Genomic DNA, 21,745 nt, shown 5'->3' on the forward strand with positions numbered 1-21,745 from the left:
GGCAGGTACGGACCGGCTCATCTTGCCCGAACGGGATTGCGTGCAATGACCCCGCCAAAGAAAAAGAGAAATTGGTGGAGCAAATAACAAAGAACCTAATTTTTGGTAAATTTTTCCAAAGGAGTCGTAAAAAGTGGCCAAGAAAGTCAAAACAAAGTCAAAACAAAGAAAACGTAAATGACTCTCGTGGGTTTATTGTGCCGATCCTGTTGGCTTTTATTGACCAATCTTGTTCGGTCAAGAAGACTGGGTATTAGCCTCGTTCTTTTTGGCCTTTGTGGACCTCGATTTCGTCTCGGTCCATTAAAACAAAAAAAAAAACAAAAAAAATCAGCAAACGTCAGGCAATAAAAGGGGTAAGTTTCTAAAGAAACTGTGGTCATTCGCCCTGACGAAGGGCTAAGGCTCGAAACGTCAGCTTTGTAAACTCTTCACGGTGACCAATTTACGTTGTCAACTCAGTTTAAAATTATCCACCCACGTTGATGTCACGCTTGGTCAATAACACATATTTTCAGCATAGTGGAATAGAAATTTCGAAAGGTTAAGCTGTTCTTTGGAATATTTAAACGCCGTGAGAAGTACAAAAAACAATGACTATAATTTCTAATGGTGGAGATGAAATCACATGGGTTCTGAATCTTATTTCTCATTTGATACTTTCATGGTTTCTAAATTCTATAGCGTTAATGACTGACCCACTAGCCTGAATCATCCCCTAAAGATAAAATAAGTTGGAATTTAGGGACCTTAACAAGCTCTGAAAAATTCCTCATTTCATTAGTAAGGAAATGTTCCGAGTTCCAGACCAGCTCATTTACAGTTTGAAAAGTCAAGCTCAATTGTTTCAGTTAGTTGTGGCAAAAGTAACAATTGAATTAGCATTTTATGATCTCTTAAAGGGTTCAAGAATCCATTTTACTACTTTGTACTTTAGCTGTTTGCATAGATTTCATATACACCCGTGATTTCCCCACCCTTGCCACAATGAATAACCTGCAAACTTTCAATGCCATTGTCTTATAAGAAATAATTTACGGGTGTAGCTTGTAGACGAGATTCCATTTGAATTTGGCACCGAATCCTTCAGAGTTTAACCAATGTCGCCGTTTTCATCAAATCACCAAACATTTGAACACCTTGTCAGGATTTAAGATGCTTTCGTTTAAAATCCTTAAAATGATTCTGTCCAAATATGAGACTTGAAAGGAAAGAAGCGTAAGCAGTCAAGCTTCAAAATGCAACGTGAACTTTGGTCTGTTCTAATCACTTTTCTTCAATTGATGTCAAGTACCAGCTCAAATTTTCTATCCGTTTCGCAGCATGGTCCTCGTGTACTCATAGGTAAGCTAACAATTTTGTTTCGTACCGTTTTTAATAAGGAATAGTTCAGAAAAAAACAAAACAGTTTTCGTTGAACCATGATTAAAGTCTGTCGAGGAGTTTAAATAATTTACAAATACGCGCTAAAACTGTGGCTTTGTTACGTTTAAAGTCTACTTCCATGAAAAGAACATTGGGTGTTCTTTTTTATCATTACTTTTGTGTTTAATTTTGTGCGCTGCCATCACCGTATTTGAGTCCATAAAGAGACAACACACGAAACCGCCCCATAAAGAGGGGGCCACTCCCCACTCCTTAGCGGTGCAGGGTCTGAATTTTTAGCAATGATTATTTTTAGTGCCAGACCCTCGGCAAACTTCTCTCCAACTCGTCTCCAATCTCTCCGAGGGTAAGAAACGCGCGTCTTGGAGCGCTAATATTGATAGCCAGCTCCAACATGTCTTTTGATTTGTCGTAGGTCTGATAGATTACAACTTCTACTGCTTCCGTCAAGCCATCAGTGACGTATTTGAGATTTGTTTCATTTACAACTCTTAAAGTGAAAAGATATATCAAAAGACTGAAACAAGAAGGACCACTATGGCCAAGAGATTATAAACAATTTAAAACATCTCTCTTTGGCCAATCATAACAAAGGAAAACATCGTTAGCCAATGAGAATTCAGGGTAAAAACAAGCAAACTACCAAAAACGCGGTGACCAAACCACGGTTAGTTTTCGGTTTACGTCTGATTGGTCTAGAGGAAGGCGCGAGTTTTGTGGACCAATCACAGGGCAAGGTTCAGAACGGTTAAAATGCTGCGCGGAGATAGTTTGTTTCATTTGTTGTGCAAAACATTTTTTCGCTGATGTTTCCTGTTCTTGCAATGGCTCTCTCCGCTCACGCCTAAGTTATTCGTGGCGCGATTTGCGCAAATCTCGGTTTTGCATGGCAACATACATGTACAGTGCTTGTAGGCAGTAAACCCAGGACTCTTTTCACTCATTGCCGGTGAACACTCATCCTCAGTGGCACCGAAAACTGTCGTTGCAATAGTAATTTAAAATTCTCTCTTTGTTTGTTTTGTTTTGTCTTTGTTTTTGTTTTATTTGCTGGTTTTTGTGTTTGTTTGTGTGTCGGTTTTTGGTTTTCAATCAATCAGACGTTGGACACAGTAGAAAGGCAGTTCTTCCTTGTTGAACTTTTCCAAACCTTGACCTTGTATACCAACTGACTTTATGTTCTCGAATTAGTCTTAGTGATCAATTAAATTGTTGAAATTTAGTTTTCCTTTCGTCAGGTGTTTGAAGTCAAACGCCAGATGAGGTCTGTGTCCAATACCGGCTCCCAGTCCCCTTCAGCTGCGTACTTAAACGGCAACGCAATCCCGGCCCTGGATCATGAGAGAAATGACAACGCTGTAGTGGTGTAGTGCAGGCTCAAATATGCTGCTTTGCAATGCGTTCAGTAAGAAATAAGGGTCGCTGTACAGATGATGGTCCCTTACTTTAACAGGCCTTTCATCTCTAGAATATGAAACAGCTTTCGCTGTCAGTTTTTGTCCAGCTAACTGATCGTAGTCCTCAAAATGCTAAAAATTTGATCGTGAACCGTGTCGTGTCTGACGTGGTACTGTATCAGTTGTATACGTGACGCTGTTTTAACTCTCTCTATTTTTATTTTTCTGTTTTGCGTTCTTGTTTGTCAGGATTGCTGTATAGTTTTGCGATTGAGACAGTTTGAAAAGCCAAACAAAACAAAAACATAAGCAACGGAAAAAAAAAATAATAAGATAATATGAATTATGTTTTACAAAAGCAGAGCTTATTTCACTTCCCGATAATTCTTCACTCCCAAAATTTCCATGGTCTCTCCTCCGCAGCTTGAGGAAACCAACGTTACATAACGTTATTAGCGCGAGCTTAGAGCGTAGCGTGACAAGTTCAGAACCGACGATGAGGCGGACCACCTGTTTTGGTAAGGAGTTTTAATATGTAGTAGGCAGTTGTCAGGTGATTTAGTTCTAGAATTGGGCAGGTCTCTCAATTAATGAGAATTGTAAATAAGTAATTAAGAGGACCATGTGTTTCTGAAAAGGAGAAGTTTGATTGGCATTCTATAACAAATCGTTGCAAATAGAGAATAACTTTCCCTCGATTTTTATACAGAGTTTTGCACTTTGAAGCGTCAAAGGATAATAACATCCTTCTACCTCTGTAAATTTTTAGACAAAAAAAATAAGCCGAATTTTTTCAAGGTTGTCACATTTTTTATTTTTAAGGGCTACCAATACAATCAAACAGTTTAAAATCCAAGATATGGTTCTCGAAATTCATCGGTCTGATCCTTTTACAGCAATGTGACGATCACCCGACCGTGACCAGCCCTGTTAAAACAGCATTCACTCTGCTGATTTTTACCAACGTTGTATGAGCCTCCTCCACCCCCACAGGAATCATATTCATTATCTCCACTGCTTCCCCCGGAGTACCCTCCTCCTCCTCCGGCGCCTCCTGCCTGTCCATATGAACCACCGCCTCCCCCAAAGCCACCCACAATATCGTTAAATAAAGCCCTTCCACCCTCTCCTCCCTGAAGAAAACCTTTGCCACCTTCCCCACCATATCCCGTGGTGCCACCAAACTTCTTTGAACTTCTCCCGTTGGAGTAAAAACCGCCCCCGCCTCCTCCTTAAAGAAATGAAAGAAAGAAATGATAGTGCAGTTTCGTATAAATTCACTAAAAAACGCAATTTCGATATCCAATATCATCTTGCATACAGTGTGCGCTACTCTTCAAAATGCAACAGTTATCTTATGCAGAGGATCCCGTCATATTGCACGGTTTGGGAATGTCTGACAGAAAATTCTCCCTCGGGCATTCGGAGGTTTAAACGAATAGAAAAGTCTAGTATGGTTGTAAAACCATATACCAGAATCATTTAATGTAAGGAAGACGCCACAAAATGTTCTGCATGCCTCTTCTAAATGTGAAAATGATCTCTAGTTAATCTTACCTGAATTACTACCATCAGCTGTCTGTGCACCATGGCCGTTGAGCCCTCCTGACCATGATCTGTACCCAGGATTCCCCGATGTGTCTGTGCTGGCATCACATCCGGGTTGTCTTGACTTTAAAGTTTCAATGCCTCCTCCTCCCCCGGCTATTATCAAAGGTGTACTACGACCTCTGACGACAAATGTTCCTCCACCACCTCCGCTAGCGAACGGGGAGTGTGGACTGTTGTTTATCGTTCCTTCTTGACCAACAAGTATTTGAATGATCTCACCCTCGGATAAAGTGAAAGTTCCAATCATTCTTGCACCTCTTCCTCTGTAGCTCACAGTGCTGCCTTGCTTGTTGCTAGTCTTTCCGTACCCTCCAGCTGCTCCTATTGCTTCTATTCTGTATTCACCAGTGTACGGCACAGTCCATTGCTGAATACCGCTCGACAATTTAACTTGTCCGCCGTGATCCTGATCTGTATAGTGACTGCCCAGCGTTGTCGGACCAAATCTTCCGCTCGCACCAAGATTTGTAAAGACGGCCTTAAAGGATCCTAATTTAACATACAATAGTGTATAATGTTTAGAATTGAATGATTCTGATTCGTGTAAGTAATTGATAAATGTTTGTTGTGCTAATTTACTCTTGATGAAAATAAGTTTCGGAAGGGGCCCATTACATGGGGTAATGGGCTCTTGGTTTGTAGGACTTTTGTTTCAAACTGAATGCAGGGTCAGACTTTGCAACTGTCAGTCGTAAAAGGACAATTTAATATTTTTGAACAGTTTCCCTTTGAGAGTCGAGAGGATTACCTGGTACTTTGGTAACTAGTGAATTCGCCTCATTGCAAGTTCGCCCCAAGACACCTTTGCGAGTTCTCTCAACCTTTACCAGTTCGCCCCAAAATATTTCGAATCGTTTACCCAACCACAGAGCGTATTAATTCTACTACAAAATATGACCAAAACAATGTTTTCTCATTTATCAATATGAACAAAAATGTCACTTTCAACTAAACTCAGTCAAGTGGCCTACCTCGCGTGTGTCTAAGTGGATATTAATTAAAACCATGAGGTGTCTGCCAATAGTATTTTTAAGCAATGCAAAGTTTTTCTGTCAGAGCAAAGTTCGAAGGTGAGGCGAGATCACTAGTTCTTGAAAATCGCCACGAACAAAATCGTCTTCAGACATACCTGTGTTTATATAATATAAGGTTGTCAAAGCACTGACAGATCCCAGCTTGTTAGACGCGGTACATTGGTACGTACCAGAATCTTTAAGTTCAAAGCGTGATATGACTAAGGTTCCACCGCTGACACTTGTTCGACCTTGTGGTAACGGGACAAGTCCTCTGGACCAAACTATTTTTGGAGAAGGAAAACCAAATGCTTGGCAAGAAGCAGATGCCTCTTTACCTCTAATGACTGTAATGACTCTGTTTGGGGTTTTACTGAATCGTGGAGGAACTGAGGAAAACAAGACAAAAAAACATGCTTTTTTATCTAAGTTCACTCAGCAATTCTTAAAAATCTTGGCTTACTTTCTTTAACAAAAACGACAAAAATATAACCAAAAACTTCTAAGGAATCTCAATACTTTTCTTTACTCCCCAACCATTCATGTTAAAAACTGTGATCAGTATTAAGCTTTTCTCCCTTACCAGGGTCAAGTAGTTGCTTAGAGGACTAACTCGAGCCTCGTGATATATTATTGATGCGACCTGCATCTCCTCCTTTCTACGTTTTAAATTGATTTAGTGAGCATTCCAAATTTTCATCTGAAATCCAGGTATAAAGTAGGTTCAGGTCAAATATTATTTTATTTCTTGGAAAGAGTTTTAAAAGACCTACGTCAGTAAAATCAGACGCTTAAGACAAAAGGAAAACCTAGTAACGATGAGAGAAAAAATACAGTATATAGACCATGAATAACAACTTTTAGTATTTTCATCATCAGAGTCATTATTATTATCTTTATAGCTAGAATTATTCTTAATTATCATCGTCATTATCATTAATGTTTGTTATAAATTTTATTATAATTATAATTATTACTATTTATCAAACTTACAATCATAATAAGTAGAGTTACAGTGATTCCTTAGTACTGCACTGCGTATCCTGTACTGCGCACAAAATCACGTAATCAGGCGAATAAGCGCATGCGCATCCCTAGAAAACAGTATTTGCTGGTCCATTAAATCACTGGACCAGTAAAAGAGATGCACTTATGCTATTATGATCTTCTGCTCTTAAAAGAGCGCGATGATCTTTTAAGTACTATGTTTTCTATTGCCCGATTTTGGTGTACAATTCATCCTCTTTAAATTGGGGAATCTAAAAACAAATTCATCGAAGGAAAAAAGATGCAGCTAAAAGCGTGCACGAAGCCCCTTACCCGTCGATGCAAAGTATACCCTAAAAGTAATGACTCGAGAAAAGTTTCGAGTCGATGTCGTTTAAGATTGTGTGATTTTTCCTTAAATCATATATCAAAATGTGTCATACGCTCGAGACTTTCTACCTATCAATTTTTTATTGTTACTCTAAAAACCCCTGCTTCCAGCTACCATAAAATGTACCCTGAGCCGATGAAATGACGCGCGTGATCATTACCAGTACAGGCTTTAATTGGATAGGTTTTGCCCATCTTACCTCTTAAGCAAGCAAGGAAACCTTTTTTTTATTGTATCTTCTGAAACTGACATTTGAAGGGAAAATTTAAGGATAGGTAAAATAAAAAACATTGTTCGATAACCTTTTTTTTTCCTGAGGAATAACCTTAAATGAAGTCTTACGAACATTCCGTGAAGATTTACGTCAAGTAAGATAAGAAATCAGAGATAAACTCATCAGGGTCATCTTCATGTAATAAACTCTATTCTCCAAAATATGCTTACCTTCCACAACGAGCTTCACTTGTTTTTGCACCTCACCCAATATGCTCCTAGCTGTGCAAACATAATTTCCCGAGTCATTATACACAGCTTTTGTGATTTCTAACTTATTATGTGGACTTGCGATTGGCTTCGTAACACCTGTTCTACTCCAGGTGACGGTAGGCGTTGGATTGCCATTAGCCGAGCAATAAAACGTGGCAGTTTGGTTTTCAGTAACAGTGTCTGAAGTTGATGATACAGTCACCTCTGGTGCAGATAGGGACTCGCCTGGTTCACCTTTAGCTCCTAGTTGTCCAGGTGTCCCTGGGTTTCCTTAGTGTAATCATGAGAAAAAGAGAGTTGTTAAAGGAAATAATAAAATGATATTCAATAGATTGCACCTTAAGATAGAGACATAAAAAAAACACATGTGTAACGTAAACTCAACAGCGGTTTTATTGTTACAATGTAAAATTGTAAAATAGTCTTTAAAAATTCAGTATTTTTTTGTTTTGTTTTTTTTTGCAACTACAGGCATTGGTTTGAAGAAAAAGTCTATTAGATTTTTTGAAAGCAATATCCGCTATAAATGTGACTGAATTGTTTTGTCTATGCGTATGTGGTGACACTGCGTTCTGATTAAGAATAACTTTTGAGTTTCATGTAAGATAACAACAAACTTAAGCATCATACAGATGCTAGCTCAAAACAATAGCCCGTAATATTGATGACCATCTCTCAAAGGGCTTAAAAAGACAATGTAAAGGCAGTGTCATAGAAGCCTGAGAGAAAAAAAGGTCTAACTGCGCGACTGGTTCTATAACTAACAAATGGACAGTGATCTCTACTCTCATGATCGACAGCGATATTCGTTATCACAGTGGTCAAAATGTTCTGGAATCGCGAGGCGCTGCCGTGTGAGTCCGTAACAAATTTTCACCGCCTCCTATTGAGCCATCCGTGGGCAAAATCTCTCAAGACAAAAATAACTTGTAATTTTGTCATTATCATTGTTATTATTATTATTATTATCATTATTATTATTATCATAATTATCTTACTATTTACCTTTTTCTCCCTTGATTCCTTCAGGGCCAATATCTCCTTTGATGCCTTGCTTTCCCGGTTCTCCTGGAGGTCCCACAACTCCTCGCGTTCCCTTTTTTCCTCTAATTCCTTTGGGCCCTCGCTTTCCGGGAAGACCACGAGCTCCTATTGGTCCGGGGGACCCTGCCACGCAAACCCTGTTTGGACTTTGACAAATATATCCTTTCATAATCGATCGCACGTATCTCTTGATAGCCTCTCCAATGTCATAGTGGCTAATCGATTCATTGCCGTTGACTGTATCCACGCTGCGACGAACAACTGGAATTTTGTATCGAATCGCTAGAATAAACAATGTAAAACCATTGACTGATGTTTCAAGTATATTTTGGCTGCATTCAGTATTGACATATTCTTTGATCATTTTGTAAGAATGGTTAGAATTTCCGCATTCAGTTATTGGAGCAGACGACATAATCCGGATCAGGCGATTTGAAGAGATCTAAATACATTTTAAGCGTGTGTACTTGAGCTCAGATCATTCTGGGCTCGAGAAACTTCGATAGATGACATTGTGCCCTTTTAACGAATCTTACATATTACTGCACGTAGTATAAATCTTATTAGCGTTCTAATAAAATTTCTGCAGTCTGATTGGCTTTGCTATTCGTTACTTGTTCCGTTATCAAAAATGTACCTGACAAAAATTACATCCTGAAAACGGATGCATTCTTATGTAACACGAGTGCAAAGTTGTAACACGAGTGCAAATTACATACAGCGAGCGCACGCTTTAACTTGCTCTACGGGCTCGGGTAATGTTTGTTGTTTTTAAAAGTTTCCTCGTGCTTATTAACGCCAAATTTCACTCGAAATCATTTTATTACCTATACGATAGCGAATAAAGCTTCAAGCCTAATTTTTTGTCGCTGTATACGTAGATAAAATTAAATAAAAACACGAGCCTGTCTTGATGTTAAGTTTGGAACGACTGATGAATTAATTCTAAAACAATTCAGTCACATTAGTCGCCCATGAATTCAATGCGTGATCGAATTCTCGTGCCTGTAATCTTACTGTTTTCTATCCAATGTCCAGACAAAAAACACAGATTCTCCATTCTATATAATTACAGAAGAGAACATGTACACAATAAAGCAACTCTGGGCTAAAAACTAGAAAAATTCAGAGTAAGTTCTCAGTCACCCTACCATTTGATGTGTCAAAGTTTTCGCTCCGGCGAGAAGAGGCTGCACTTTCCTTAAGAATGCCTCGGATTTGCTGAATTTGTAGCGAGAATTTCGTGTCCATGGTCCTCAAATCCCGAGCGACAGTTTCTATTCTCGCAACCAGAGCAAAACCCAACAAAATTCCAATGACCGATAGCATAGAAGAGCATGTGTAAAACATTTCTCTACGGTCTCTTTTTCTAGTGGTTATTTTTGTATCTCGTGCGCCGCTATCCATGGCGAGTGGAGATAAAATAATGAAGGGCTAATTCGTGTACGAGTTAGTTGAAGCGCCTCAGCGGACCATCTATATTTGAAAACTTCCCTTCCGGCTTTAGCTTATTTACCTCATACCTGACCTCAGATATTTACTTCCTCTCTCGTTACATCACGCTAAGTATTCCCACAGGAGCAATGTTTGCTCTGATTACTTTTAAGTCGTAATGTTCGCGCTGTGAGATCATAAAGCATCGCCGATGATATTGCTGTCTTGAGTGTCCTATTCTGTAGCCGTTTCAATAGCTATTAATCATTATATTTCTTGATTTTAACTAAAAATTATAATCTTGCTTGGGCCCCTTCTAACTGCCCCCCCCCCTCCCCTTCATTGGCGAATGATGTTATGATGGAAATACTATCTTATGAACGTGTCTGCTGAAGCGAGTCGGTTGTTTTTGTTATCACAGCTGAATCTGCGGGAAGTCTTTCATACGTCAATAACAAGGTCTGCCTTAGCTGTAGGTTACGACATTTCAGTTGACTTGGGAAGAAATCATGTTTAAAACATGATTCAAGATATCACGCACTGCTAGTAAGTTCCTGCAGTGTATCTAGCGCTTCTGGTCGAAGTTTGGTATGCAATTTTGCGTGACCCGATCAAGCCAAAGTACTAATGACCAAATTAGACGGCACTGTAATGCCGCCGAAGCATACTATAAAGGTGCCCAGATTAAGTCCAAAATCCAGTGATACTTTCAAGCTGTTAAGGTTATGTTAGTGAACATCTCTCAGGCATCCTGTCACGAGACCCAAGAGGAGAATTAAATGAGTGAGTCATCAAATTTGGCAGGAAGTGACAAAGAAGAAATTTTTTACTTCAACTTTGACATGTGACCAAGGTTTCCTTCCCCTAAATCGAAAACGAGAAAAATCGCCCACTGTAGTTCTTCGATAGCGTGGTAAAGAAATGTTTTTTCTCTTTTTAAGACTAAAAAACATCAACTAAATCCCACAAGCGTGTGCATCATAAAAGGTAAACAAAAACAATAAACAAAAAGAAAGAAACAGACACACTTAAAGAGTAACATGACCTATATTTATGCCAAAAGCCTCACATGTATTTCATTAAGAATTATTTCATGCAATTTCTAAATTATCCCTGAATATCAGCAAAAAACCTCCCGCACTATACTTTATAAGCCGACTTTTACCTGTTTTGATTGTAAAGCTTTTATGAAATTGAAAATTGTTTGCACGTTTTATAAAATTGAGGTCACCTGGCTTTGCATCTCCTGCTAGTCTGTCTAAGAATATGGCGAAGAGCAAATTTGAACTAAATTTCTGATTTTTTTTATCTCCGGTCACCATTTGGCCGTAAATGAACAAGCTACTTCCTTTTTTTCAGCGAAACCTATGTTCTGATAGGCTTCCAAGGCAGGTACGGACCGGCTCATCTTGCCCGAACGGGATTGCGTGCAATGACCCCGCCAAAGAAAAAGAGAAATTGGTGGAGCAAATAACAAAGGACCTAATTTTTGGTAAATTTTTCCAAAGGAGTCGTAAAAAGTGGCCAAAAAAGTCAAAACAAAGAAAACGTAAATGACTCTCGTGGGTTTATTGTGCCGATCCTGTTGGCTTTTATTGACCAATATAATCTTGTTCGGTCAAGAAGACTGGATATTAGCCTCCTTCTTTTTGGCCCTTATGGACCTCGATTTCGTCTCGGTCCATTAAAATACACAAAAAAAGAAAAAAAATCAGCAAACGTCAGGCAATAAAAGGGGTAAGTTTCTAAAGAAACTGTGGTCATTCGCCCTGACGAAGGGCTAACGCTCGAAGCGTCAGCTTTGTAAATTCTTCACGGTGGCCAATTTACGTTGTCAACTCAGTTTAAAATTATGCACCCACGTTGATGTCACGCTTGGTCAATAACACATATTTTCAGCATAGTGGAATAGAAATTTTGAAAGGTTAAGCTGTTCTTTGGAATATTTAAACGCGGTGAGAAGTACAAAAAACAATGATTATAATTTCTAATGGTGGAGATGAAATCACATGGGTTCTGAATCTTATTTCTCATTTGATACTTTCATGGTTTCTAAATTCCATAGCGTTAATGACTGACCCACGAGCCTGAATCATCCCCTAAAGATAAAATAAGTTGGAATTTAGGGACCTTAACAAGCTCTGAAAAATTCCTCAATTCACTAGTAAGGAATTCGAAATGTTCCGAGTTCCAGACCAGCTCATTTACAGTTTGAAAAGTCAAGCTCAATTGTTTCAGTTAGTTGTGGCAAAAGTAACAATTGAATTAGCATTTTATGATCTCTTAAAGGGTTCAAGAATCCATTTTACTACTTTGTACTTTAGCTGTTTGCATAGATTTCATATACACCCGTGATTTCCCCACCCTTGACACAATGAATAACCTGCAAACTTTCAATGCCATTGTCTTATAAGAAATAATTTGCGGGTGTAGCTTGTAGACGAGATTCCATTTGAATTTGGCACCAAATCCCTCAGAGTTTGGCCAATATCGCCGTTTTCATCATATCACCAAACCTTTGAACACCTTTAAGACGCTTTCGTTTAAAATCCTCAAAATGATTCTTTCCAAATATAAGACTTGAAAGAAATGAAGCGTAAGCAGTCGAGCTTCAAAATGCGACGTGAACTTTGGTCTGTTCTAATCACTTTTCTTCAATTGATGTCAAGTACCAGCTCAAATTTTCTATCCGTTTCGCAGCATGGTCCTCGTGTACTCATAGGTAAGCTAACAATTTTGTTTCGTACCGTTTTTAATTAACAATAGTTCAGAAAAAAACAAAACAGTTTTCGTTGAACCATGATTAACGTCTGTTGAGGAGTTTAAATAATTTATAAATACGTGCTAAAACCGTGGCTTTGTTACGTTTAAAGTATACTTCCACAAAAAGAACATTAGGTGTTCTTTTTTATAGTTACTTTTATGTTTGGCAGCCGCGCCCCTAAATACTCGATTGGTGGAGTGATCGGCTTTATAAATTGTCTTTATTTATGTTTATTGGTTTGGATTTGCATTTTGGCAGCTTAAAGATTCAGCATTGTGGTATTGAGACCAAGAAAAAAAAAATTGGAAGCAGTTGTTATTTTCTAAGGGAACTAAAGCTTTTAATTTAAACTGATATTCATGGAGACATTTTGTGTCCTCAGCAAAGTCCTACGGCGCTCCCTTAAAATTGACCTGCGAAGACGTTCTCGCGAACAAAATCATTTTAAGCGGTATCTCCCTCTTCAAGATGAAACGAACAGTGGAAGCTAATCACGTGTTCCCTGGAATTTACGCTCAGTCTCAGAGTGAATGCCAACGCAGTTTCCGTCTTACGAATAACACACAAGCTGCAGAATGCGAGCTAAGTTTTGTGGGAAGAAAAATTCCTTCTGACGTCATGATAGTCGCAGTATATCAATGCGCGCAAGATGGTGACCCGCGGAGGCAATTGGTTCATACACGTAAGTTGTATGTGATTCAAATATGCCATACATGTTTGTAGGGTGCAGCTCTGTAAAAACTGTACAGAGAGGTTGATAGAGGGTGTGTGAAGGGGGGCACAGGAAGGAGGGGGAGGGATTGGGGAGATGGAAAAACGTTGCAAAGACACCAACAGTTAGCTTGAAATGATTGGTTCATACTTATCACTTGTACAAGGAGAGTTTTACATAATGTATTAGTCAATCCAATAGTCAATATACCATTTGCACAGCTCTCATGGATTTCTTTCTTGTTCTGTTTTAAAAATGGGTCCAAACAAATTTTGAATTTTGAGGTCGGGCCTATTAGTTCTAACTACAGATAGATAACGTCATCAATTTTTTACACCAATTCCAGGAGCTTCCGAATCAGGAGATTTGATCTTAAGATGCGGAATTAACGGAATGATCGACATTCTGGACATCAAAATGAATAACACTGATTTCAAAGAACAGGAAAGAGAGAGGATCAAGCAACAGTGTGCAATGAAAGCCTTTCAAAATAATCAAGCACCTCAACAGCGTATTGGGCATAAACAAGCCGTGTTCTGCCCTGTGTCGAGACAGGGAAGAGATGGAAAACTGAAAGTGAGGTATCAGTGTCTACCAGCTTTACGAAAGGTCTTGAATCCTGTATTGGTAAACAAAACGAACACTACGGGATCTGTAACGAGAAGATTTGCGAGACAATTGAAAAGACAGAGCAAGCATAAAAGACATACACCGAAGATTTTTAAGAAAAGTCTCTAAGCGCGGTGAGAAACGAGTCTATCTTCAAAATCAAACGTTTTTAATGGAGAGAAAGGAGGCTTAGTAGAACTCTCCCACTTTCCAGTTTTCTACATTAGAGAACGAGTTTTCTCTCCATTTTGCGACAATTTAAATTTCCTACGACGCGGTAGTGTTGTATTCTGAGACCGGAATCAAACAAAGAGTATCAGTGCTCAAAAAGAAGAGCAGGGGCTTTACAAAATCTTCTTCCACCTGAGAGAGGGATTCTCTGGCTTTTTATCAAATATGTCTGAACTAAAACAAGCAACTTATTTGAATTAATATTAGTGGGGAACTGTTTGTGATTATATTGAACCTATATGCAATTACTAGCAATTGCAGCCAGGTATACCATCATTCATCTCTTAGGTGTGTGAAATATTGATTGGTCAAATGCATTCAATCGCTTTATTTTTCATTTAAAACAAAGTGACAATCATAGTTTCAAAATGATTAGAAACATTCTTTGCCTTAGGACTATCTTGAGGTGGGGAGAATCATCGGTTATTTCTAAGAAATCGAAACAGGAAAAAAAAGCTCGACTAGTTTCATTTGAAAACTCGAATGTAAAAAATTCAACTTTGGAACTATCTGACGTTGAGAAGTTTGATGATAACGTAACCAGGACCGGCGTTAGAACCAGCTTGGTTAGACTGCTCCTTGCCACTGTTATGCGATCCACCACCTCCCCCACAGGAATTAGATCGGCTTCCACTGGCACCCCCAGAGTAGCCACCACCACCACCACCACCACCGCCGGCTCCGTTTGGTCCGCCGCCGCCACCGAATCCACCTTCTATTTCATTCTGATTAGATCGACCTCCAACACCACCTATGGGATGATTGACATATGTCAGTTATCCGTAGAATAACTTAGTTTAATGATTATTCAATAATGATTAATTGTTATAGCAATAATCATAAATATTTCTGTGGCATGAAGATTTTTCATAGAATTTTATGAAAAGTCTAGTACTAATAAAAAAAGGGGAATATTTTGGGAGGCTATCAAATCGAGGCTCATCAAGTGCTCTAATACGCCTCTATCCTTATAAGTTCTCTGCAGGGACCTGTAAAGAATCTTTGTTTTAGATTTTGAAAATTATCTTTGTCTGCAGCTGTTTCTAGAAAGAGTGTCGGAAAAGAAGGAAAAAAGTGCACGCGATAATCTCAAACGGTAATCTGGATGTTTGGTAATCAATAAATTGTGATACGTTGAGTATGTACAAAATTCCTTAAACCAGCTTTGCCCCCATAGAGGGACGTTTTTTCAAATATTTCCCTGAAATCCTGAGGAACAATCACTTTTGGGGTTGGATTGCCTGCAATTTGACCCTTTTTTGCCGACAGCCTCTTTAAAAACAGCCATATCAATCTGTTTAAAGGCTTATAACGGTTAACTCGTCCATTACCTTTGTAGAATGATTTTCCTCCTTCACCACCTGTTCCCTTAGCGCCACCGAAGTTTTGGTTTGAGCGTCCGTTAGTCTCAAATCCACCACCACCTCCCCCAGAGTAATTATTGTCGCCTTCTTCAGCTCCCTTCCCTCCAGTGCCTCCCTGGAGCTGTGAACCACCATATCCCGCGTTTCCATCGCTAGAGCCTGACCCGTGACACCGCGGGCTCTCACCCTTCATTTTATCGACACCACCACCTCCACCGGCTGGATAGAAAAGAAGAAACCGTCACAACTATGAAATCTAAATGATGCATTATCATCGATACCGCAGTTGTTTTTGCAATACTTCTCACATCAGAGCTTTTCCACCTAATTCATCGCAAGAAACAGTTCTCATTGAACAGAACAGAAGTGTACGGTTAAATAAAAAGGTTTATGTCCCGCAGAACGGGTATGAAAAAATCAATATGGTTGCAGTTTTGTTGTCTTAGTGCAACAAGGCGATGACATGAAAAACGGTTTTTGTCTGTAAATGTGGCTTCCCCCAGCAATCCCTGCAAAATTCAGGGCTTTTTTACACCTGAGATAGATGGTATGTTTTGAACTTCCGTGGAGATACCCTAAGGTTTAATTTCAATTTTCCTTAAGATTTCCTATTGCTTTTACCAATAGTTCACTTTCTCAACTTAAACGACTTAAAGTAAAACGTTATTTCTTTTCGGAATTGACTGGTGAATCTCAATAAACAAACCACTAAGCTATGACAAAACAATATGATTGTTAACTAAAACATGAGCTGAACGCGTTTTGAACTTGGTTAGCTCCTTTAGATTGGCTGCCTGTTCGAAATTATGGAATGATTAACAACTATTCAACAAACAGGAGGTGGCTAATGGTAGATTTGTACCGAGCCTCGAAATATCTACCGCTAACCACTTGCACCAAGGTAAATAGTTTTTACTAGTATATACTAAAACAGTGAGATGATATAGCAAAAAAAAAGATGGCACAAATCCTGTACAGGTTGCTTTGAGATGAACATCAAAGGATATCAGGAACTTGAGTGGCCAATCAAAGTGTGTCTTCAATGCTGTCCAATTTTTCAGTATTATGTTTACTAATAAAAATTATCTCTTGCTCACTCACCGATTAAAAGAGGTGTGTTGTCATCAGCAACTACAAAGCTTCCACCGCCTCCCCCTGCTCCTCCAGAAACAGTGTTAACTCCTCCCTCCTGACCAACGAGGACCTTAAGAACATCCCCTCGTTTCAGATGGAAATTTCCCTTAACGCGAGCTCCCTTTCCGCGCTTGCTTGCTGTTGGATTGACACAAAGCTTAGTTAGTCAAGAAGACTCAAGGTTCGGCTCACTAAAACTTTAGTTTATATTCAAGATTTTAAAGCAAACATCTAAGCTTTTGAAGAAAATTAAGATTTGCTGCCTTTAATCGTTGGCACGGGACAAAATTTAAGAAAAAAGTCGCATAGAATAGGGAGAATGGTAGATTCTGATCTTGGTAATGAAATTAGGCCCGACGTCTTTAGGAATCATTCGTCATTAATCGCCTAAGGAGATGGGGGGCGGGGGGGAGGGGAGGGAGAAAGAAATTTAAAATAATTTTTTTGGGGGGGGGGGTGGAGATCACAGGGGGCAATCAGAAGTCGCAAAAAGATTTTATAGGGGGACTAAAGAATATTGACGGCCAATAAGGGGTTCATTTGAATACTACAAAGCCTTATGGGGGGAATCAGGTCAATTTCATTGTGATACAACCCGAATCCTTCACCCCCTGACAATAAAAAATTATCGGTCTCATTGTATCATAGGTTAACCAAAACGAGCAGTTTTCAACCGAGAGTCAGGTTGGTTAAGGTTCAGGATTTAATCAGTGCCCCGTGATTATTGAAAGAACCTCGCACTAATTACACCATTCTCTGGAAATTTCATTTCTCCCCTTTATTTCTTTCTTCTTTCATTTCTTTTGACCCCCGATTTTTCGTTCCCTCCGGAGTTGAATTTTTTTTTCTTAGTCTCCTGGCTGAGAGAGTCGTTTTTCATGACATCTGTTAAGTAAGATAGAGGTAAGGGAAAATTCCCTAATATGGCTGCCTTACTCAAGCGTACACCACTAGGACAGATTATATTCACTTACATGACGTGAACTTGTCGTGTCCACCAGCAGCTCCTGCAGCTTCAATTGTGTACATTCCGGTGGCTGGGATCTTCCACATCTGAATTCCCTTGTTAACGGTCACTTGTCCCTCGTGATCTTGACCATGATAGTAATTCCCCACTGATGTGGGACCCAGGCGGCCTGTGGCTCCAAGAGTTGTGAACTTTGCCATAGAAAATACTGGGGAAAATGGTTCAACGTTAATCAAGAGCAGATATTAGCTGATATTAACAAAGCGGCGAACGCCCAGCAGAGTTTAGGGGTCTTGAGGAAAAGGTATGGAATTTTGTTTAGTTTCTGGAAGGAGAAGTCTCGCTATACTGGTGGTTTTAAATGGTATGAACTAGATAGAGTGCAATGCACATATCACGTGCAAGAAAACTGTTCGTTTTGATGTCAAATTTTACGAATAACTTTAAGAAATTATCTCGGTGTGCTTGACGAAACACAATGCATGAAAAAAATGTTTTTTCTTCTATCGTCAATACAAACACAAGGAAATCAGGGCTTCAAAACCATGGCAAATTACCCTCCCAGTGAGCTTTCTAAAAGGAGAATTCCGTAAACTCACCGTTATATCGCTTGTTCACGCTATGCTCAGGGTTGAAAATAACCCACTGAGTGACAAAATTTCTGAAGTACTTCTCACAGGAAGCCTCCACATACATCAATGAAGGCATCCGATCGGGTTTGTCTTCCTCTGATGCGATGTGAATCGAGCCTACAAAGACTGGGTAGGGAAATTCGTACGCAATCCACTGCATGCCCGGAGGAGCAGCACCGTTGGAAATCCAAAGGCTCTCGGGATTATTATCGAATGCCATGCTGGGAGCATATCCTGTAAGAGTAATCGTAATGCTAAGTTTGAGAACGGTCACTATTTTCATGTCCTTTAAACGCTAGAAAAAAGACCAAATTTACACCCAGCGTGAAAAATATAAGAATCCAAGGAAATATAAACTGTTCTCTTGATGGATCCCAATATACTGCGTGACATAAAATGTGAGTTATACCATTTCACATTACTATGGTGCAAAATCCCGCACTTTTATTGTCCTCTTTAGGAAAAAAAGATAGAATGTAAAGAAGGATAAGAGAAACAACAAACAAAAACAACACCGATAACAAGAAAAAATGATAAAAAAGAAATGTTCAGCACAATTTTGCCTAAAAAACTGACTAGAGTAGTCAGGAATTGCCTTAGTCTCGCAGCCACGGCCTTTCACGGCTAAGCAATTAGAGTTACATGGTAGGATCTGGCTACGATATTATAATTGTCCTTTAAAGCAGAAAATCATAAACAAAAAGTCTATCCTTTTTCCTTTCCAACACCACCACGACCACCACCACCACCACCACCACCACCCAGTTGCCAATTGGTAACTTTTTTTTTTGACAATTTCTCCTAGAGCTGCATCAACAAACACATATTACATCTACTCATCTCTACACACAATACAATAGAGACGTTTGCCGTAGCCTTAAATGATGTGCACTCGACTCACCAGGTCCAAAGTAGCTGCTGGCATAGCCTCTCTTGGGCTCAGCGTTAAGCGCTTTGGTGGACGCTGCGGTGTCGTAAAACTTTATGCCTGATACAACCCACAGGAAAGGTACATCCGCTGCGTTACGTATTCTCCAGTAAGGATAACTGCCGTTAGTGTAAGGACATTTATCGGGACAGAAACCAGACTCCGAGTCACATTCGTGCTTGCCTATTGAGAGAAAGGTAAAAGGTAAAGTGTGCACTCGAACCAAGTTAGTGGCCCGCTTAGCCGGAGCCTGTTCCGGTTTCCTTAGCAGGAAGCAATTAGGAGTATCACTACTTGCTTTCAGTGTAATTTGACGAGAAAAACATGAAGAAAGGACAAAAAACATGTTCCTGCATAAAATTCATAGATTTATTTCAAACTAGAGATAGCGGTCCTCGTGAAACCGCACCCGCGAAGTTTTAGATTATTGGCCAAAATAGAAAATATTTTTTTCTCAAAAGACTTACTTTTAGCTAAGAAGTAGAAACATTGAAGCTGCACCCGCGAAGTTTTAGATTATTTGCCAAGATAGAAAATATTTTTTCTCAAAGGACTTACTTTTAGCTAAGAATAAGAAACGTTAAAAAAAATTGAAAAAGGGTTGAATCGAGGTAATGTTAATATTGATATACTGCACATTTAAGTGTCATCAAAGACAAAAGACAACTACCTGCTTTTAGAGGAAAGGCGATAAACTATGAATAAGTCATTGAGTAGTTCGGTCGATATTTTCTTGGAATAAGTTTTGCCCACGCGTTTACCGCGTTTATAGCGCTAACTGATAATTACCAGGAAATTTCGAAAATGAAAATAATTTATATATTGCTGAAATCTGCTTCAACAAGATTTCATGAAAATGTGAAAATGTTCTAGGAAAGAGATTCGTTTCAGCCTTAGCGTAAAATTTGACGTATGTACACGTATTACTTGTCATCGAAGTCGTTGGGTAGCGGAGATTTCAACTAAGCAGTAGGCAATTTTGAAGCGAAATCAAATTTAAAAAAAAAAAGCACGTTAGATCATATTTGTGATTTAACTTTTTGACAAACCTGATTACAAAAGTTCGAAAGGCTTTTTTGGACCCAGCTCAAGAAGTGTTTTGCACATTGTATATCTATTCCAGCAAAAGAAAGATAGCTGACCTCAATATTCACAGCATCTACCTCTACCAGGGGTTTTAACGAAAGCCGCGGTTTACCGGCGTTCTATCGCCGCCTATAACACCTCTTACCACCGTCTGTTTAGCTTGCGAGCTGGCTCTTGTGTTTTGGTCTCGCCTTTCAGCACAGCTGGCTGTTATATACCCACGGCAGCCGCTCATGGAATAAGTTCAGTATTGAAAAATTTGCATTCGGATTTGAGCCAATTGGTGTTTGCCTGCAGTTTGCCTACAATAATTCCAAGTAACAGTATAAGCAAGCAGAACGTACCTTCGTTGTATTGCTTGCAGATGGCCACTCTTTTATCTCTGTATTTCTTGTCTGTGTGCCATTCCCAACTAAGACAGTATCCTGGTTTGAATGGTCTGTTCCACGGAGGAATTACGAAATGCGCATAAACGTTAGGGTCTTTTTCAAAGCCAAATTGGCTTCCTTTGTGAAATTGTACCTTAGCACTGCTCTCAGAACCACCAAGTCCCAAAAACCCACTACAAAGACCCAAGAAAGAGCTTAGAATAAGCGCTAAAAAGGTTTGTTTGTCCATGATGGCCTAACAGGATCAGTGAACTGACTGGTTCGTCATCGGGAATGATGTAGTTTTTGCCCTGCGTTACATGCCACGCTGGAAGAACCAAAATCTGTCTGTGATAGGCTGAATTTTGCAAACGTGTAAGATTACTAACTTTGGTTTTGAATTTTAAAACGATTTCATCCTTTTTTCTGCATTTTAACAGCGCTTTGTTGGCACATTTCTTGCGCGAAATTTTAGTCGCTAAGGAACACCTCTGAGCCCGCTGTATCACAAGAGACCAAAACTGCGGATGAACGCATGATACCGCGTACAGCAAGCTTTGAAAGTAGTAGTCGGCAAAATAAAATCAGATGTGTTGCGGCTTCCTTTTTGCCTTAGGTTACCAAAATAAATTTTTATGACTTCATTTTCATCGGTCAAAATAAGTACTGCTTACTTGAGAAATTCGTAAGATTTGACTTTTAAATCAGGTTTCTTCATAACCGTCCTAAGCCGAATTCGGTTCAGAAAAGCCAATTACAGGCGAAAAACAAATTCAAAGAATATCGTTTAAAAGCTAGAGAAAATTATTAGGAAATTCATGTACCGAATACTCACGGATGATGCAAAGTTGTAGCAAAATTCTCTCTAGTTCTCAAGTGCGTGCGTGATTAACTTTCTTAATTTTTCAATAAGTTTTGTTCAACAAAAAATGCTCAATAAGACACGTATCAGCACCTCTTAAGCTAAGAATCTATCGTAGAGCGAACTTTACGGACGCTGTTTCCGCTATAATTTGGAAGAGAAATAGAAAAAAATGTATTTTCAATAGACTTGCTATTGAAAATTGACCCTCATAAGTGACTAACGGGTTTTGCTTTTGTTCACAGCACGAAGTGATTGTGTGACACACGTGTTGGAAATATGTAAATTTTTGGAGGCACGGAAAATTAAAAATTCTTTTGTAATGAAACAAGCTCTGTC

General features: G+C 39.2%; 3 protein-coding genes and 1 long non-coding RNA gene across 5 annotated transcripts in view; 2 read left to right on the plus strand and 2 right to left on the minus strand.

The window, feature by feature from the left end:
• LOC113670538 (uncharacterized) overlaps positions 1 to 10,032 on the minus strand; it is a 33,312-nt gene extending 23,280 nt beyond the window's left edge. The window contains exons 1-6 of one of the 2 annotated variants that reach the window (XM_089199851.1): positions 9,467 to 10,032; positions 8,277 to 8,597; positions 7,230 to 7,541; positions 5,524 to 5,796; positions 4,341 to 4,883; positions 3,572 to 4,014 (exon numbers count right to left, since the gene is read on the minus strand). In XM_089199851.1, the coding sequence (XP_089055977.1) occupies positions 3,674 to 4,014; positions 4,341 to 4,883; positions 5,524 to 5,796; positions 7,230 to 7,541; positions 8,277 to 8,597; positions 9,467 to 9,722 (2,046 nt within the window). In that variant the 5' untranslated portion in view covers positions 9,723 to 10,032 and the 3' untranslated portion in view covers positions 3,572 to 3,673. Of the gene's footprint in view, positions 1 to 3,571; positions 4,015 to 4,340; positions 4,884 to 5,523; positions 5,797 to 7,229; positions 7,542 to 8,276; positions 8,598 to 9,466 lie in introns of those variants that run through there. The other variant, XM_089199910.1, reaches the window with a different exon arrangement.
• Positions 1,065 to 3,481, plus strand: LOC149051893 (uncharacterized). Its single transcript, XR_016187074.1, has 2 exons — positions 1,065 to 1,344; positions 2,625 to 3,481. It is a non-coding gene; the product is annotated as an uncharacterized LOC149051893 (long non-coding RNA).
• Positions 10,033 to 12,094: 2,062 nt separating the features above from the next.
• Positions 12,095 to 14,787, plus strand: LOC113670545 (uncharacterized). Its single transcript, XM_027186700.2, has 3 exons — positions 12,095 to 12,471; positions 12,896 to 13,195; positions 13,572 to 14,787. The coding sequence occupies exons 1-3, from the start codon at positions 12,339 to 12,341 to the stop codon at positions 13,961 to 13,963; spliced, it is 825 nt and encodes a 274-aa protein (XP_027042501.2). The 5' UTR covers positions 12,095 to 12,338; the 3' UTR covers positions 13,964 to 14,787.
• On the minus strand, positions 14,379 to 21,004 carry LOC113670544 (uncharacterized). Its single transcript, XM_027186699.2, has 7 exons — positions 20,521 to 21,004; positions 19,064 to 19,273; positions 18,130 to 18,396; positions 17,538 to 17,738; positions 16,531 to 16,701; positions 15,397 to 15,648; positions 14,379 to 14,816 (listed from the first exon to the last, which is right to left on the minus strand). The coding sequence occupies exons 1-7, from the start codon at positions 20,792 to 20,794 to the stop codon at positions 14,572 to 14,574; spliced, it is 1,620 nt and encodes a 539-aa protein (XP_027042500.2). The 5' UTR covers positions 20,795 to 21,004; the 3' UTR covers positions 14,379 to 14,571.
• Between the last annotated feature and the right edge of the window lie 741 nt (positions 21,005 to 21,745).

This window comes from Pocillopora damicornis, chromosome 1 (assembly GCF_964200805.1).
Source record: "Pocillopora damicornis chromosome 1, jaPocDami1.2, whole genome shotgun sequence".
Taxonomy (NCBI): domain Eukaryota; kingdom Metazoa; phylum Cnidaria; class Anthozoa; order Scleractinia; family Pocilloporidae; genus Pocillopora; species Pocillopora damicornis.

Coding starts and splice junctions, on each gene's coding strand:
- LOC113670545 (XM_027186700.2), top strand. CDS start 12,339: ATGAAGCGTAAGCAGTCGAGCTTCAAAATGCGACGTGAACTTTGGTCT. Junction 12,472..12,895: donor TGGTCCTCGTGTACTCATAG/GTAAGCTAACAA, acceptor TTGTGTCCTCAG/CAAAGTCCTACGGCGCTCCC. Junction 13,196..13,571: donor GAGGCAATTGGTTCATACAC/GTAAGTTGTATG, acceptor CACCAATTCCAG/GAGCTTCCGAATCAGGAGAT.
- LOC113670544 (XM_027186699.2), bottom strand. CDS start 20,794: ATGGACAAACAAACCTTTTTAGCGCTTATTCTAAGCTCTTTCTTGGGT. Junction 19,274..20,520: donor CTGCAAGCAATACAACGAAG/GTACGTTCTGCT, acceptor TTCTCTCAATAG/GCAAGCACGAATGTGACTCG. Junction 14,817..15,396: donor AGGAAAATCATTCTACAAAG/GTAATGGACGAG, acceptor ATCATCCCATAG/GTGGTGTTGGAGGTCGATCT.